At 40.4% G+C, this 19,368-nt stretch overlaps 1 protein-coding gene across 2 annotated transcripts in view; it reads right to left on the reverse strand.

The window, feature by feature from the left end:
- The window catches only part of SMURF2 (SMAD specific E3 ubiquitin protein ligase 2), a 60,002-nt gene that overhangs the window by 9,278 nt on the left and 31,356 nt on the right, over positions 1-19,368 (reverse strand). For both annotated transcript variants that reach the window (XM_039562499.1, XM_010407373.4), the window contains 8 exons: positions 14,589-14,722; positions 14,341-14,406; positions 10,571-10,655; positions 9,236-9,319; positions 7,870-8,072; positions 7,613-7,697; positions 5,406-5,564; positions 1,436-1,646 (listed from right to left, as the gene is read on the reverse strand). In XM_039562499.1, the coding sequence (XP_039418433.1) occupies positions 1,436-1,646; positions 5,406-5,564; positions 7,613-7,697; positions 7,870-8,072; positions 9,236-9,319; positions 10,571-10,655; positions 14,341-14,406; positions 14,589-14,722 (1,027 nt within the window). The remainder of the gene's footprint in view (positions 1-1,435; positions 1,647-5,405; positions 5,565-7,612; positions 7,698-7,869; positions 8,073-9,235; positions 9,320-10,570; positions 10,656-14,340; positions 14,407-14,588; positions 14,723-19,368) is intronic.

Here is a 19,368-nt window from a genome sequence, read left to right on the forward strand (position 1 = left end):
TATTAACTGCTATTTACAGAGTAGAAGCTGCTGCTGTGTATTGGAAGTGAAGGGAGTCTCAGACTCCGAGTCCAAAAGGAACACTCTTAAAGGGGACATTATTTTTCTAGATATTCATCAGTTTCTCAAATTATAAATTGTTTCTTCATTTTCTCCAAATGATAACACTTGTCAAATAAAATGATGGGAAGATGAGAAGAACCATCTCCTATTAAATTTCCAGGGGTGAACAGTGATGAGAACATTCTCCCTCATTCTCACATAACTTATAAAAAAATTTTGTCAGACTGGTTTTTGCAGTCTGAAAAGCCAACAATGGAGCTTGTACTCTGGGTAAAACATGTGCCAGCCTTCAAGAAGCACCTTAAGAATGGAATCAGCAATGCCATCCCAGTAAATCCATGATTATTCCTCTGTCAGTAAGAGTTCACCAAGGAAACACAGAAAGCAAGCTGAAAGGCTGAACAAATGCTAAGGAATGAGAGGAAAAAGAAAAGTCTGGTTCTTATTTATGTCCAGTATCAGCCCCAAGTTTTGTCTCTACAGGACAGAAGAGGCAGGTGGGTGTGTGGGGACCCAAAACACCGGACTGAACAAGAACATAACAATCCTGTAGCCTTCCCTCCTTTCCTCTTCAGTTGCTTACAGACTGATCTGACTGTCTCCAAGGGGAAGACCAACACAAATCCTTCTTGGCTGGGAAAAACTGTGACAACACAGTGGGGTAATCAAGTTTGTGGATGGGGTAAAAATGCAACAGGGATTGGTGGGATGGTTGAAACTTCTCAAAAGGACAAACTGTTCTCCAGAAAAGGTCAATGAATTATAACTGTGTTTAGTCAAGTCAACAGAATGATTCTGCTGAATCATGTCCCAAAACAGAACACAGAATGCAGACACCCCACTGTGGCCATCTCTGGCCATTCAGAAGCCCAGACAGTTTGTAAAATTGCTCTGATTCTGAAGAGAGAATTGAGATGGATGATAAGAAATCCAAACTCTGAAGAGGAATCCTATTCAGTAGTAGTTTTACCTAAGTTACACTATATTAAAGATCACTAATAACAGTCTAGTGTTGTATTTGTAACATCCCCTCTGAAACAGTCATCAGCTTCTCAAATTCAAGGAAGAAGTGACAGGATCTTCAGACACACAAAGTGCCTGGATTCCTTCCCCAGTCCCTGACACATCTCCAGCCACAGAGAAAGTTTTCCTTGACTTTGTTCTCCTCTACAGGGTAAATGCATCTACTTCAATTACATGGCTGTCTCAGCATCTCCCTGGAATGCTTCCTCTTCCCCTTCACCATGGTAAAATCCCAGTTTTAACTGCAGCCTTCAAGATTCCATCTAAGTGAATGACTGCTGTACACAGCTATGAACCATCCTCCTCCCCTGCCCTCCACATTAAGAAACGGACCAAAATCTTGAATTACCTCAAAAATCTCCTCCCTGGAGACCTCGATCCGACAGTGGCCAGCCTGAGGCTGCTGCTGGGACAGCTCCTGCCGCAGGATCTTGAGCTTCTGCACCAGGTCCCGCTTGTAGCGCGGTACTGTCAGGCACTCGGCCTCGTCCGGGAGCTGGCACAGGGACACCACCTGCTGCTGCTGCTGGTGCTGCTGGTCCTTGAGCTGGTTCTGCCGGCTGCAAACACACGCAGCTGCCTCAGAGACCCACTTCATCCATCTCCTGTTCTCTTCTTAAACGTTCAGGCTTTGGATCTAAACTACTTTCAATTTACTGTGATTATTACTGTGATTACGCTAAAAACGTCTGGGGCCAGTAAAGAATAAATTCAGAGTGATTTTATCCTGACTAAAGACATATGGTTCTTTCTTGGCAACTATCAGTTGTTTTTAGGGCTTGTTATTTCTACTAGTGCTACTCTACAAAGTATGCAAAAGGTTACAGCACATACAATAAGGTATTATCCATACAATTTTACTACTAAGCTGCTGACACTGAATTTCTCAGATACCATTTCCATATTTCCTTTGCATGTTTTCCCTTCCTCCATTTTAAAATTCAGGGATCTGCCAAACACTCTGCCTCTAATCTACAGTCAATACCGTAGTCTGTTTTAAATGGCTTGTCTGGAAAAGGGTAAGCTTACAAAAAGATGTTTGTACTGGCAGCTTGGCAGGGACCTTGTCCCTTGTACCTGGCCTAGTCTGGACCACAGGAATGTGGGAGTTCACATGGAACTATTGGCACAGATAAACAAGTATTTTTACTAGCAATTCTAAGAGCAATTTGTAAATCTGACTTCTTACTAGGAAAAGTAAATGGATCATGTTGCAGAGATGTTCTCTCTGTGTCGTTTCTTGTACACAGTGAGTGGATATTTTTATAGCTTTTTAGTATGGCATTCCCAAACTACACGGGATAAAAACTGTATTTTTAAAGCCTAAGAATATCATCTCTCTGTGGAGCACATGAGAATACCCTATATTTACTGGATAAATAAAAAACATTACAATTCAGAATGTTTTCCAGTGGAATGCTAATTTTTTTTTTTTAATATCAAAGATCAAAAAATATTAGATGGGGCCAAACACCATTTTCATGTATTTTATAATTTCAGCCTATTGTCTGTTTTGAGACAAGGCCTAGTAGAAAACTCTCCTGGCCAACCAAAATCCACCTCCAACAGACTTTTCCATGGGGACACCCAGAAAAATACAAATCATTGTAATAATTTAGACACACACTGGCTGTGGCCCCAGAATGTGGCTCTATGTCATTTGTGCCATGTGCACGGTAATTTTCATTTGTGATTAGTTTTAAATATGAATCTCATTTAAACTGTATTAACTTGACACACAAATTAAAGCAAAATTCTTGTTTTATCTTCTGAAATTTCTAATTCCATAAGGAGGACTAAGTGAAACTATTCCTTGTATAGGACTACCAGAGAAGGCCATATTTATATGCTGAAGTGAGCATCTCTCCATACCACCTTTAAGGGTAAAAAGTCACAGTTCTCCCAAGCACAAAGCTAGACAGGGTCAGTCTTAAAGGAAATGTAATCTCTGAAATGAGCATGAACTTAGGATCCATGCATCAAATGAAACCATTATTTTTCTCCTCCCAGTGCTTCCCAAAATAAAGAAGAACTAGAACTAGGAGGAGAAAAATAAAATGCCATCGTCCAGATTAGACTAAAAATAATCAGTGCAGTATTAGCTAAACAATCTGCAGTGCTTAAAGTCATTATATCTCATTCTTAGTTTGTTTTCACAGCTGAGTGACTATGCTTGACTCCATACAGTGCTTTAAGGATACAACTAAATACTTTTCAGGTGCCATAGCTTATCAAAATTATCACAAACTCTTGGTCAATATCTTAGAACAGAACTGGGTTACAGGTCTGATTATTTTCATAACTTACAATGTCATAACTGGAAGAACAAATGGCTTTACTCAGCTCAATAGAAAAGTCAATATCATTGAGAGTAAACTTTTTCTCATGCCTTTGAACCTAAAACTATCACACCCATCCCACACGAAGTCTAAACTTATTTCTTAGATAATTTACAAAATGACGGGCCTAAGGCAAACTACTTTTTTGTTTGTTTTTTAAAGAACAGATAAGGAGGTGGGCTCAAGGCAAGGGAAACTTTCACATATCCTGTTTGTTACAATAAAAGAATAAACACCAAGAATGATTTATCAGGCAGCAGACTTTGCTGATGACACTGTTGGGTGAGTTTCTGAAATCCTTTACTAATGAAAGACAGATGGACAAATGAAAAACTTCAGCACACTGTAGGAGTACTCTAAGTTCAAATAAATGCTAAATGGTTCTGTGACTCTGGAAATTAATAGTCAAACTGGATTTTCCAGCTAACAAAGGTAGCTCTGTTATCTGTCCTCCACAATCCATGTAGAACTGGCTACTGTGCCCCTTCTGCCATTTCAAACTAAACCCACCTGAGAAGGCCAGTTAGTTAAATACAGTCCAGTTCACTGAGTTTTCTACAGTTTAAAAATTGTACTGCTGTAGCTAAGATGGTCTGAAGTTCTTCTTCAAGTAAAATATCTAAATCTGAATTGATTTAAGGAACTTTTCTGTGTTTCAAACATGAACATGCTCCTTCACTGCTAATTTTTTTCAAGATTATTTTATTTTCAAACCAACAATTTCAGTTCAGCTAAAATTAAGCAGCTGTTTTAAATTTAAAAACAAAGCACCCAAAGTGTCTGGATGATGGGGGCTTACTAAAGTCCTGTAACATACACATATATAACCAATGATTTCTCTAAACAAAATACATATTTTCAATATTTAGGCTCTTCTCCCTCTTGGGGTGTGAGGTTCAAGTGTATATTGGGCAAAGGCTAGCCAGATTTTGTGTAATGCATAAAAGACATGTTGACTCCTGGATACGACTTTCCTTTCCTCAGCTTTGTCTTTTCGGTGCTTGTTCCCATTATTCTTTCCTTCAGCTTTTCTTCCCCATGATTCACTTCCTTACAGGACTATTCCTCCTACTTACTCCTCGCCCAGGGCTGGCTGGCTTTCCATCTAACCAACTCATTGTTTCTTCCACTTAACACCTACTCAATACTTCACAGGTGTTTCCCAAGAGTATTAAAAGGTGTTAGCAGGAGAAACAATAGAATCAAACTCCCAAATACCGTGGACAAGCCGGCTGGGAGAGAAAAAAAAAAAAAATAGAGAAATAAGAAATATTTGTTTGCTTTTAGGTTTCCATTTTTAGTAGAAAATCCCCAGTGCGTAATGAGTGCCTAGGGAATAAAACACGAGCCAGAATTCTTTTGAGTTTCCCATTCTCTTTTTAAAACTGTGAGCTGAAATTATGATATCAAAATACTAAGGCAGAAAAAACGCGGTTCCTATTCTATTATGCTGAGTTAAATTACTGGGGCCTTAGTTTGAGAACAAATCAACTACTCCTACTCTAAAACTGAAGGCAGGAGATGAGTTATTTCTCCTTTACTCCAGGAGAATAGTTGGACACTTGTGCACCCTTTCCTAATTCACCAGTATTTCACACCACTGGCTCATATGCAACTTCTTATTTTAAAACAAGTTCTTCATAACTGGAAATGGAATGAAGTATACAGAAAACAAAGTGCCTCTCTTGCTGTTAGGGGGAAAAAAAAAAAAAATCTATAGGCCAATCTTTCCCACCACACAGCACTTGCTTCCCTCCCCCTGTGCATCACAACAGCCACATTCCTGCCTAAATGCTCCTGCAGACTTTTCAAGAGCAATCAAACTCATCTGTGCCGTGAAACAGAATAGGCTGGTGGTGTGTCAAAGAACATTGCTAGTCCTTAAAACCTCCTGGAATGGCAGAGTTCGTCCTAATCCAAATCCAGGACCCCTCGGAGTCACTGCCTTCCCTCCACACGTGCCAGACACTGCAGACTCACTTTAGGACCAAGTGCAGGTTTGCAGAGAGCCGCGGGTCCGTGAACTGTGTCGTCCTGTTGTTATGGTCAACAAAATAAACCCTGCCTGTTGCTGTATTTCGGATCTCCCATCCAGGAGGCAGAGGACCAAGCTCTTCACAATTGATGTTGCTAAGATCCCTGTGAAAACAAATATAAAATGAAAAATACCTCAGCAATTGGCTTCCGAGCCGCACAAGCGTAAATGTAACAGAACAATTCCATGAAGTCTGAGAAAATGTATTGTTTAAGAAACTTGATCTGTTCAGCTGGAATCTCTACTCCCAAGGTACAAGCCCACCACAGCAAAAACACACACCCCAGAACACATGCCATGGGGGAAAAAGTTCTCATCAAATAACCCTCATTTTTACAAACTAACTTCAGCTGTTAAATTAATAAAGGCTTCAAACAAAAATAAAGACAATTGCCATATTGTCATTGCCGTATTTGTCAAAATGGAATTGCAGTTCTCCACCAATTTTAACATAAAACATTTTTTAAAACAACATTAGTCACGTAAGGAGCTGTGAATCACGCTTTAGAAACTCATACAAAACAAAGATATATTTCTGAAGAGTTATAATTTCCATGAAGAATTACACATGGGATATGTGTGTATGGCACCGGCTGTTTTGCCTCAGAACCCCAAGAGCTTGTGGGAAGCAAACAGCTCTCTAACAAACTATTTCAAATCGAGGATTATATGAACAATGACTCAGCTCTGCCCTGAGCAATGCAGAGGTAGCACAACAGGGCTCAAGAAAAATTCTGCTAAAATTAGGAAGATGTAAATTCATTCCAGAGCCTCACTGGAAACAACTGCTGGTCTCCAGAAATGTACACTGATTAGTCATGGATGCAATTCACCCCTCAAACCCCTCATACTGTCCAGTGCAGCTCTTCCCAAAGGTGTTCAGCTCCCAAAATCTTGGGAGCTGAGGGAGGAAAGAGCCAAGGGACAGAATGGCTTAAAACGTGCAGTCTGCAGGGATTCCAAAGACTTGAGGAGCCACTAACGGAAACATGAAGCTCTGGGATTGAACTTCTGCTGCTATTCCCCATGAACACACTGCTGCTGTATTGCAGGGGTTACTTTTGCTGACTAAATGACTGTGGCTATTAGCCTCAAAATACAATATTCCTTAGAAATGACATAAATTTTATCCTCATGCAAACAATTCTTGTTCTCAGAGATGCTCCTGCTGTTTGTACTGCCACACCTCAGGGCAGGGCTAGCTTACATTGCACATAGAACTATTACACCCCAAACTTAAGGATTAGATCTACGTTGGTTTTTTTTTTTTTTTTAGAGCCTGGTTTTGTATAATACACAAGTCACTGACTTCCTACCCAACTGCAGCCTCAGCTCTGCAGGCAGTGCATCAAAGCAAGGTACGATCTTATAACACAAAAACAGTAACAAAAGAATAATTCAAAGAACAGTGAAGTGTGGTCTTGAGGCATTTTATCTTTCCTGGGACACCCATTTCCATGAGAAGGAACACAGGAACACCAGCAGCAACTGAGAGAGTTCCTCTGGTTCTCACAAATGCCAGCACAGCCTGCCAATTTCAAACCACACAAATCTCACACCACCATCCATGGACTTTGGGAAGTGTTTACAACAGGATTTCTTGGTTATTTAAAGAGCAATCAGAAGCTACCAATAGTTTCCTTGATCATCCTTTTCTTTCAAACATACCAGAAATAATTGCATGTATATCATGTAAATAAAGGACACAAAATTAAAAATACTTAGGATTTGTTTTCTCCCAAGTGTTGAGATAATTGCAACAAGAAAAACAGGTTGACTGTTTCAGTCCAACCCAGTTTTCACTGAAGTATCTTGATAGAGCTTCTTTTGGAAGTGTTCAGATTCTAACTTTTGTTTCATTATTTTGCAGAGTATTAAAATCGAGACTTGGGTCTAAATCATACGCAAAATCTAGAATCAATGACCTGTTTCCAAAACACTATTGTAATTTATTTCCTGATCTTCCACCTTTTCATTACAGTAACAACTTGAAGAACTGGGAAAGACAGACTAATTCATTTTGATGAATGACTTGTTAAAATGATGTATTAGGGGCTAAGAATCAGAAATACTAGCCAGAGAAAACTCTGAGGAGAGAACTGCCTAAATTATTTTGATTTGAAATCTTAAGGGTACTTCCATCATTTCTTACCTAGGTACTCTTGGATCATGCCATGTGCTGACACCAGTCTGAGTATGCAGAAAATAGACCTGACCTTGCTGAGTTGTCCTTTGCTCTGTGAAATCAAGACAAATTAATAAATTTAAGAACAAAAAATGCAGTGTGAAAACTCACAAAGACTGATTTCCTTAAACTATGGAATGAAAAGAATCTTACACATGAGAAGACACAACCCATTTTCCCAGCTTCTTGAGATTCCCACAAGTAAACCCCTTTGATTTCCATACCATATCCTTCAGGTAGGTCAGGAGGAGTGTGCAGATGTGTCCTGCTCATGTAGTTCCTGTGCCTCTGGGAGCGGACCCTCCTCTCAGCCAGCCGCGGATCCGCCGCCTGCCCGCAGGACGCACCATTGGTGCCGCTGATCGGAGTGTTCTCATCCACGAAGCAGCTCAGGGGCCTGCCCGGGCTCGAGTACTCGGATGCTGGCCTGGGGACAACAGGAAACCCTCAGTGCTGATGGACATGCGCCACACAACACACCTGGGGACAGCTGCACCCCGGGGCTCTGGGGACACCCCAGTGACTTGCCCAGCAGGACACCTCGACTGGAACAGGAAGCTCCTGTTCTATGTTCACCAGAGGAACCAGTAAGCTCCTCACCTCCGAACTTTCTCACTTTTCCTCCATGTGGCTGAGGAAGTTATGAGGCCTTGTTATTCCTTCTAATTTTTAAGGAAGGTTATTAGACAAGGATGGTGAAAAAGGGCTAAGCAAGAACAAAAGCAGTTGCTCTTGCAAGCAAGAAGAAACACTGCCCAGTGTGATTTTGTATCTCAATGCTGCTTTCAAAAGGATTTAAAATGGGTTAAAGGGGGATTGACAAGGTCAGATGAAATCCCCAAAACAAATTATACATTTTGCATTTGTTTTTCTACTGTCTAGAGCTTAGAATGGATATTTTAACATACCACGAGAAACAGAAATAGGTAAATTAAAAAGCTGTTCAGTCCCTTCACTCCAAAACTGCAAACATGTATCAGAGCTGACAGTGTTAACAGTGCAGATTATTTTAAATCAAATATATCCATGCAGAGACCAGAATGATATTGAGAATGGAAGAGACCATCTGCAGGCATAGACGGTCTGCAGAGGAGTCTGAAAAAAATGCAATGACACTGCCTGCAATACAGGCAACAGCAAAAGGGGTTTGAAGAACAGCTTCACAACATACATCCACAGGTATCAGAAAAAGTGATCACAGTGATTTCCAAGCACTCTCTAGCACAATCAGCTATAACTGTTCTGAGTTACATGGTCATACAACAATGTCTGACAGCTACCCATGGTCTCACTTCTTCGCCACTTACAATGTCTGCAAAATGTAATGTCTGTATTTATAGAGCTCTACCACAGCATCTCTACAAGAAAGCAAAGATGTTGCTATTAGGGCAGGAAGAAAAGTAGTCAGAATGATCTTCTGAGTTCAATATTAGCCAGACTGCAGGAGAAGGATGCTAAAGAACCAAAGCATTCAGCTTGTGCAGAGTGACTAAGTAGAGGAATGAGCTATCCAATCCCCCGTCAGAGCCACTTGGAACTGCTCAGTAATCAAACTTCATCCTCCCCACAGTCTCCCAAGGAATTCCTTACCGTGTGGGTCGCTCCCACTGAGTTGTCCGTGTGATGTGGTTTAAATACTGGATCCTTCCAGAAGCAGTCCTGCGCTCCTCCCACCTGCAGTTCAGACAGGCAGAGATAAGGCACTGAGTGGTATTTCCAGGAAACCAGGGCACAAAATATTTCCAGCTCAGGAAGACTTACACTGCTATGAATCACGTTAGCTGAACAAGGTGACAGGAAACAACTGAAAGTTGAACTCAGAAATGATTTAACATATTCTTCCCTTGGAACCAGGCACATCATTAACAGTATCACACCTTCATATTCAATAACTGCTTGAATTCTAATTAAATCCAAATAGCCATGTAAAGAAACTTCTTGGAAACATCATGTTTAATAATGCATTTAACTTCTTTTGACCACTGACTCTAACAAGTGCTTTCATAACATCTTCATGCACTACTTGCTTTCACTAAAAATCAGCTTCAAATAATGTGATTTTTGAATTATTATTAAATTTGCACTCTGAAATACATGAGGCTGCACAGCAAATTTTGCAGTCACACAATTAAGTGAGCAATCTTTATGCAGGGAACAATCTGAAGCGAAAATTTAGAAGCATTTTCAAAAATGTTTTTGACTTATCTGGACTCCAAATTAACAAAAGAATGCTGTTAAGGACTAGGATGATGATTTACATTTCAAAATTTATTCTCTGAAAACTAATTTACTCCTGTCTTTACCTGCCAAGAATCACATTCAGAAAGTCTGTGTTTTCGCTGAAGAAGTTGCTGACAGCACCAGAACCTAAACCAGACCATTTTCCTGTGTTTGCAAAACTGTTTAAGGTGATAATGATGTCATTAACTCTCACAGGGACAAACCAGAATCCTAAACCCTGCCAAGCAAGAACTTGGGCTGCAGTACCTTTCCAGTCATGTTTTCTTCACTAAGAGGTGCATGGAACAAGTGATCCATGTTTATTACAGTGGATCTATACCTCTGCACAGTGCTGCAGAAGGGCAGCCAGGTCCTGTGGTCACTTCCTTGCTACAGAACTACTGCATGCATAGGTCACTTTGCTGGCCGTGATTTAATTCGAAATACATGTTTTCTTAGACAAGTTATTTTTCAAAGCATTTATTTACATACGTCACCTCCCCTTTTCCAAGTGGAGATAAGACAACAACCAAACTGTCAACTGCTCTGTGTATCCCAGCTTGCTTAGCTCCTGTTCTGAATGCAGAACTGCAGAACTCTAAGTGCAAGATTTAAAGTAATTTATTTTCACACTGACTCCTCACTACTGTAGAAGTCTGTTGTATGAGCTGTATTTGTGTTTACATCACAGTGATGTCAGCTTACCCATCTGGTAAATCGTTATCGAATAACCGACTGCAATCCACAACTTGTCCTCCTGTGCCTATTCGGTCTCTGGACTGAAGACTGACTATTAGGATAATAAAAGAATTATTAAAGATGTGGCACCTGAATGCAAAATTATGGTTACATTTGAAAGAGAATTGGTACAACTTGGAGGACTAAGCTGAGACATGTTCTGGATATGTTTTCTTTCTCACAAATCAAAGATGGTTGCACAGGAACTGTGTGCTTTCATACATGGAATTCTCTACATCTTCAAAAAAGTTAGCTTAAGGAATATGAGTGCAAGTTAAGGCAGAAAAGGAAGTGAACTGTGAAACTGCAACTAATTGTGTGTGTTGAGATGAATTATGACACTCAGCTGGTGGCAGTGGGGTGCTTCACCTCAGGCATGGCAGGGACAGGGCCAACAGAACTCTAAATAGGAAGAGCTAAAATAAGGAATTCCTCCCTGGTTTTGACTCTGGTATTTTGTGTGCCCATGGGTTTCAACACACATACATGCACACAAACACAAAACCAGGCAAAATGTAACTGCTAGAAGCACTTCAGGTTTGGTTTATGGCTACTTTTTAACACCAGTGGTAAGAAGTCAAATGCAACTCACACAAAGCGCCCTGAAAAGCCCTTGCTTGCCCTCACCAAAACTGCTTCACTTTTAATTTTTTTTTTTCACATGATTCATTGTAATGGGTATTTATGCCTGAAGCTTTTGTACTGCAATTATGAAAACAAAGATTTTTTTAGGCTGCTTTTGTTCCCAGTATCACAATTTGCAAGTGTCCAATCTGATAATTTATTATACTTGTATTGCTGCAGGGTTGGGGTGGTTTTCTGAGGTTTTGTTATGCCTTTAACAATACAACAATTGCTTAAAAATCCAAATACGTGCTGTGGCCCACATTTCTTGAGGTGGCACTAATGTACCTCTGGTCAACTGTCTTCAAGTCCAATTTATACATGCAGTGAAATGATCTTACAGACCTTAACCTGGATGCAACCAAACTTTTGTAAAGATCACAAAATTTAAAAAGTTGGAGCAGAACTGGCAGATTTTGCCTGAGTCCCCAAATTTTCAACAACGACATGTTTTGAAGCTTAGAATTCAACAGACCAACCCAGGGAGCCCTGGTGCACTGCTGCGTTCCTAATCCGTATTAACCCCCTACTCTTCCATGAACACTAACATTACAAAACAACTTCTTAGAGGGAAAGACACCTTTAAATTCAACCAAACCAAAATTGGATGATGTATTTATTCTGCCACAACCCCACACACTACAAGTTCACACCACTGCAGTTAGGCAAGGTTTGGCAAGCAAAACACACAGACAGAAATTAAACTAAACAAAGGCAATTACCTTCTCTTTGCCTATGTGAGGACCAAAATTTGTGCACAGCTTCATTTTGTAATAAGGGCTCATTTTTTTCTGCACTGCCACATCAGAAATAAAGTGGTGGCACAGAAGAGCTGCAAGATTAAGACACAGTTCAGGTGCCCCTGGATCCATTGCTCAAAATGCCCCCCTTTCTTCCTCTCTTTGAAGATAACCCAGGGATTTAAGATCAAGATCCCCTTAGTCCCTGTACCAAGACATACCCACTGTGCACTTGATTTTCAAGATTATCATCTGCTGAAGGCATCAATTACATTTTAATACTGGTTTCCAATCTTGCATGGTCTCCGAATTCAAGAGAGTTTATAATTTGAAGAACTGAGAGTGTATTTATAACTTATTCTTTTTTCTTATTTTTAATCCAGATTTCTTCACCATCCAGCTACTGCAGTGGAATTATCTAGTTTTACTCAGCCTCATTCATCCACTCAACGAAGTTGCATTAGCAAAGAAAGATTAAAATATAAGAAGATTAATAATGACAACTAAAATAACAAAGACAGGAGTCTCTGGAATCTTACCAAGGATGCATTAAATTAAAACAGAGTCATGACTGAGTAAACTTAACCTTCCTGATGATATCAACAGAAAACAGAACACACTGATTTGCTCTGGGTCTCTGCTGTAACCTGACAAGGTGGGTTTTTGTAGGTTCAGTGCACGATCCAACAGCTCCTGGTGTTCAGGGACAGCCCCAGCAGCATCCCAACAGAGCCAGTGCTGCTGTGGCTGCACCACTTCTCATGGGCACATCAGCTAAAGCCAACCTGGCAGTCTAGTTTACGCCCACACTGCTAACTAGTTTTGACAACTTCTCCCTGACTAGTTCTCTGACCAGTTCTCTCTGAAGTCTCTTTGCCATTGCACACTGCAATGGATTTGCCACAGCCTTCCCAGACCTTTCTGTTTTGGGGAGGGGTTTTTGGTTTGGTTTTTTGGTTTGGTTTTTTTTTTCCCTTTAATGAACAGCAGCATCCTCCAGCCATGCTGACCAGGGTGTGAGTTCATACTCTGGAGGGCAGCATGAGAGCACAGTCCCTGCTCCATGGTGTGAGCAGAATGGAGCTCCCTGCTCCCAGCACACCCTGAACCTGCTCTCCTGTGCATCCAGCTCAGCCTCCTCTCCAAAGGCACCCCACAAACAAAGCTGCACACACACACAGGGATGCTCAGGGGACCAGTACACTGGAGCAAACCCAGCAAGCAAACCAAACCCAGAACAAAACACACCCAGAAAAGTGACTGATTTATCCTTTACTCTTCCATACAAGCTCATGTGGAAAAGTTAATCAAGAACAGCCTGAAGTGTCAGCAATGCACTTACAATTCCACATTTCTACCATCATTTGACTCTCCTGTGCCACCACATTCTTATCTTAATGCAAGCACTTGAAGATCAGATGGAGACAGTTGGTTAAGGCAACACAAAAAGTCACAGGTGCTATTCAACAGAGCACTCTGAGGGAGGCAAACAAACACACTTATTTGCTGACTGATATTTCAGTGGTGTTCCCTGGCTGACAGAAGCACTCCTTGGATATCATTTCAACTAGGAACTGAACGTAAAACTGAGCATAAAAATTCACTTTTCTTTTTACATCATGTCCAAATATTGTCAGTAACGTCTTGCTATAAAAATAAAGAACCTCCTTATCCTGACCAACTTTTGACTTAAATGACCTATTGGAAATGCTGCCATCACAAAGAACTGAGAAGGCACCCAGAAGAGAGTGTTTATGAAGTTTTTTGTGGATACTTGCTTTTCAATTTGCCAGCTTCTTTTTAATTAAGTTATTTAAAGTGTACAAGTTCAGAGAATGACAAAGCACAGTTACTGAGGTTGGTGACAGACTTGTTAATAAGCCATGAAAACACAGAATTAATTGACCAAGTCATGCCAGACAGCAATTTTACTTGCTTGTAAGCAAGATACTTCACACTTTCCCAAAACCCAGCACAACCTTGCTGGAGCTCTCAATGGCAAAGAATTTTGTAGTCAGTTTTTCACAGAGAGCTCATACTCAGTTCAAACTGCCACCATTCTTTACAGTGAAATGAAAAACTTCCTAAATAAATTTTTTTATTACCTATGGTCTTATTTGCCCCAACACTTATAATAATACTTTGGTTTGGGGTTTTATTTTGGTGGTTTGAACATTTTGTTTTGGTTTTTCGTTTGGTGTTTGGAATTTTTTTTAATTCTCTGCCTACATACTTCTAGCCTGAGGTCCAAATGGCTCTGGCAGTACACAGGAGAATTCAGTATAGAAAACTGACATACAGGAAGGGTATTTCTACAGCTACCATAGAAACTAAAGATAAAAAGAGAACTAAAAGATAAAAACCTTTACTCACCTACTATCTGTCCTCTAACGGTATCGTTGTCATTTGGCCCAAGCTTGCACAGATCCAGCCTCTGATCTACAAAATGAGGGCACAAGGTATAAATCACACAATGAAACAAACACCATCACAAACCACCAAACCAACTGGAATACACAAGCTTTATAAAACCCAGCAAAAACCCAATTAACTGTCATTCTTTAAAAGTCTGTGCATGCAAGCTTGGGCTGAAAGAAGAAACTTGTCCTTAGCTTACTTACAACCAGTGTCTTTAAGGCGGTTGATTGCATTTGAAAGAAGTCTCACACAACCCAAAAAACCAGCTCCCTGCTTTTTATGAATTTTCTTGTGATTCCACACACTGATTGTTATTGAATCCGACTTCCCAATATATCTGAAAAACGTGGAAAAAACAGTACTGTCAATGGCACTTACTGAACACTTTGATGATGCATCAGAAATCACCTTGGGGGGAAAAAAGATCATCAACCACTATATTAAAAATTTAACACACACTGTAATGGCAAGGGAGAGCATGTCATCTGCAGGTAAGATGTACACACTGTACTTCAATGGAAGCATGTCTCATGGAGGAGCTCACTTGAACACAAACTGCTCTAAAAACCTGATTCTGGGAGAAGGCATTCATGTGACCCAACCAAAATCTGTTCTAACAGCAACATGAGCAGGCTGCAGGCTGGCCCTCGACCTCAGCTCTCCGAGCAGCCACAAACATGCTCAGCTCTGTGCCCCAGCTCAGCCTATCCCAAGGGAGGGCAATGCTCATGGCATACCAGCAGTGTCTGGGATCAGTGGGAGCAGGGACAGCAGCCCCAGCACCCGGACAGGAGCCACAAGCTCTTCAGGGGCTGCTCCTCCAAACACCAGGAATGCAGGGACCCCCCTGCAGGTGCTTCCGAGCACCCAGGACGATGTCAGGCCAAGCCATCACACAGCTGCAGTTAACCAAGCCCTGGAGGCTGATTTACCCTCAGCAAAGTATGTTTGGGACATACATTACACATCACAGCCATGACAAGTGCTCACACAGGGTTTTAGCTGGGATGTGCCACGTTCCCCTCCTGCCCCTGCTCACACCAGGACTGTCTCCTCGCAGCATTCCCACAGACATGCTTGGCAAAACCTGGATCTCTGTTCATTGCCTTGGAGAAATTTGGACACTGTAGGCTGTTTTACTTTCGCTTTTTTTGTTTGAAGCTTTTTTCTTCAGAGACAATTACTTCGTGAGCTCGTTTTTGTTTTCAAAACTTTCAGAGGACAATTTCAAAACACTCAAGAGAAACCACCCATTGCCAATACTGCATTATTATGGCTGTTTCAAACTGAAGGAAATGAATTTGTAACTATGGCTTAGATCCCAAGAACTGCTTGTAGTTCTCTCTTCCCAGACCACAAATTCTGGCCTTAGTTTAGTTTCAAGTGCTTCTTTTTTGTTTGTTTTTGAATGAAAACTGATTAACCAATGTCTAAATACATCTCCCCATTGACTGTGGCTTTATTGGCTTTTAAACATCTTAATATTTTCATAAAGATAGAAATGATACTGTCAAGGTTGGCAAACCAAATAATTGAACTAACTGGCATGGCTTAAAATTACAGCTGTGATCAGGTTAACACTTCTCCCATTTTTCCTTTTCCAAAAAGCAGAACTTTTACAACTTCTTTTTCCTACCTGCAGACAGCAACTGATCCAAGAAGTAGAAGACAGAATAGCCTGATGGTTTAAAGTAACCACTGCACATTTATACAAAAACAAACAAACCCAAACAAAACACAAACTTCACATTAAAAAGCCCCGAAGTTTTTTGAACAGTAAACTGATTGTATAACATAGGTCAGATTTTTGGCCTTACAACCTTGACAATGCCAATTTTGCATAAAGAAACAAGATGAAGATGGGTAATCACGTGCACAGTTGCAGTCTACAATGTTTTATGTACTTAAAATAAATTCTTATGAGAACAATTTAGGTGCACTTAAAAATAAAAGACTTATCATGACCTGTCTTGAATTTTCCAGCTTTCCTTGTTGCTTTAAAAAAGTCAAAGGTATATGGTTAAACACAATTTCATAATAGAACAGTTTGAATAATACGTAGAAGAGCTGAATACACAACAGTTTCCAAGAATTCCTGTAATGTTTCAGGGTGAGGTTCTCAGGGTTGGGATGAACACTCACCATCCACACCAAGCAGGTGAGGACTCCACATGCCACTATAACCTACTCTTGTTTTTTGCACCCAAAAACCTGGGCTGGTTCACACTTTTAAAGAAAACAAGCAAGACAAGCTTCATTTTTCCAAATAAAAATGTCTCTTTTTTTAATAAAGGAAGAAAACAAATAGTTAAGTAACATCTAGTTGGCTTTACAGCAAAATGTTTCATCTATATTTCTGCATCATTTCAGGCATGAAAACTCATAGTTGTATTTAGAGAGTGACAATAGGATAAGTTGACACTTCCAATTCATTTGGTGGATAAGTTACATTTGTTTTACATCAACAAAGTTCCAACATAAAAGCCTGATCTAGGAATTTTATTTTTTATTTAAAAAGTATGTTCCAAAAAATAAAGTGCAATAAACCAAACCAGACACAAAAAAAAACTCCCCCCCACCCCATTTCGTTGGATGACTCTCTCTTCCTCCTCATAATTAAAGTTCTTGGAGCTTATATTTCTTTTTTCCCTCTATCCTATCAGCAATATCTATTCCACAGCTTCAGTATTTCAACAGATATAACAGGATTAGTATTAATGAAGTGGAAACACAGAAATTCAATTGCACAGACATTTTGTTAACTTCCATATTTTCAGAACCTTTAAAATTAGGGCTCTGGTTAAGAACTGCATGTTCAGAAATTTTAATTTCCCTACTCTTCCACTTCTAAGAAAAAAAAATCAAATTCATGCCTTACTAGAAACCTCTAAATTATTTTAATAAAAATTTAAAACACAGGGACAATTGTTATTTTGTCGACCACTTAGGAAGGTTTGGTATCAAGTGACTTTTCATCCCCATGGCATTACATACACTTTCCCTGAAGAGTCCAGCTCGCTGGAGAAATGTGGAATGAAGAAAGTGGAAAAAATATTCCTGAAAAAACACACCTTTTCCTGATCACAAGCCAGACATACTCCTTCCAGAAAGAGAGAAAAATGCAGCATCACGAGGTATGAACTCAGGTTTGGAAGCCAGGAATTCCCTATTTCTAATCCATGCTGTCACACAGACTGTTTTTACAACCTGGATGAACTACTTGGTTTGTTTCTCCATTTTCCCATTTCTGATTTTTTTTCTAATATAATCTCAGTGTTCTGCTTCGAGTTACCAGCTTCTTTCAGACTGAGGAGAGGAGGGTGTGAAGAGACAGAATGAAAAACAGCACCCCAATTTTTTCTCTCCCATATTCATTCACTTCCCTCTTGGCACTGCTCATCTCTGGCAGCAACTGAAGGGTGTTTGAGCCTCTCGGATGGTCACCAGGACCTGCCAGGGACTGTGGCTGAGGCAGGAAAGTAACAGGAGTGGAGCAGGGACACGTGGTACTCACTGGCTGCTGCAAAGGGCATCCAGCTTCATCCAACTGGCCTCAACCACCATGTGGAGAAGGAAAAGCAATTGCACAGAGCTGTTTGATGGCTCTTTAGGAGCCTAATCCAGGATGGGATTGTCTAAAGCAGCACTAGGCAGAGCTGCTGCCTTCTCTCCCGGAGAAAAATCCAGGATCGTTAGCAGTAACTAGGCAAAATAGAGTCAGAGGACTGGGGAGAAAAGTGATTCTGCCCGGACACCACAACAGCCTGAGGATGCGAAGGCACCAAAGGACACTAGAACCTGCAGTGAGGAGATTTTGAGAAGAGCAGGAGTTACTTGTGGGAGGTTTCATCTGAGAGAGATCACAAAGGAGAAGAGTCCATGCCGGAGCCTGGGGGTGAGGACTTGAAGGGCAGAGAGTAAAACTGGTACCAGAAGCAGCTTTTGGTGGAGATTACGGTACAAATACCTTTCAGAGAGAAAGGGACGATGTGACTTGCTGTGCCTTAAGGGCAGAGGCTGCTGGGGAGGCTGGAGCAGACTGGGCAGGGGAAGGTAGGAGAGATCTGGCTACTGCAGTAGGGAAGAAAGGGGAATGAAGAGAAAAAGTGGATTTAAGTTCCTGAACTGCTGGTTTAGGTAATTTAGCTCTGAATGCAAGAAAGTCTGTAAATGTGTCAAGTCTGGTTATTCAAAAGCCCTAAGGAAAGGCCTGAACAATAGCAAAAACACAAACAAGACTGAAAATAAGGAAGGGGAGTACATCCCGGGCAAGCATGGTATTTTACTGACATTAAACTACATCCAGACAGCAACTACTTAGCAATTTCTTTCTGGAAAGTCTCCCAGATTCCCCCTCTCTACGCACACACACCTATCTAGGCTGAAGAATCCAAGCCACTAATTCAACCACTTCCTTTTCACACTAAGATCTGAATTAAGAACCACATAAGGCAAAAGCCAACCTCTTTCTGCTCTTTATAACACTGCAGAAGTCCTTTTAAAAAGTTCTTATACAACAGAATATCTACTTATGCTGCATCAGGTTAGCAAGCCGCAACATTCTCTTGGAATTAGCAACTTAATTCAGACATTACTGCATAAATATATTACAACAGCTCCATCTGACTGTGCCATTTGCATTTGCCATCATATGATACATGAAAAAAGTATCTTAATATCTGGTGCAGATGAAAAGCTGAGACCTGACACTGGGTATATTATACAGTAAAAAATTACCTTACAATAATAGCCAGGCAGTGAGTTGTTGTACCAAAGAGATTTAACCTTTTACTGCTGTTTTAAATAGGAAGTGAAGATAATGTGACAGATGTTTATAAATGGAAATACATTTCCATAGAGATAGGAATAACAGGTGAGACAATAGAAGGGGTTAAATTATTATGAAGAAAATTTGGAGAGAGAAAGGATTACTTTCAAATAACAAAGCTTGACACAACATTAAATTTTACTTTGGATTAGAAA

Source organism: Corvus cornix, chromosome 18 (assembly GCF_000738735.6).
Source record: "Corvus cornix cornix isolate S_Up_H32 chromosome 18, ASM73873v5, whole genome shotgun sequence".
NCBI classification, from domain to species: domain Eukaryota; kingdom Metazoa; phylum Chordata; class Aves; order Passeriformes; family Corvidae; genus Corvus; species Corvus cornix.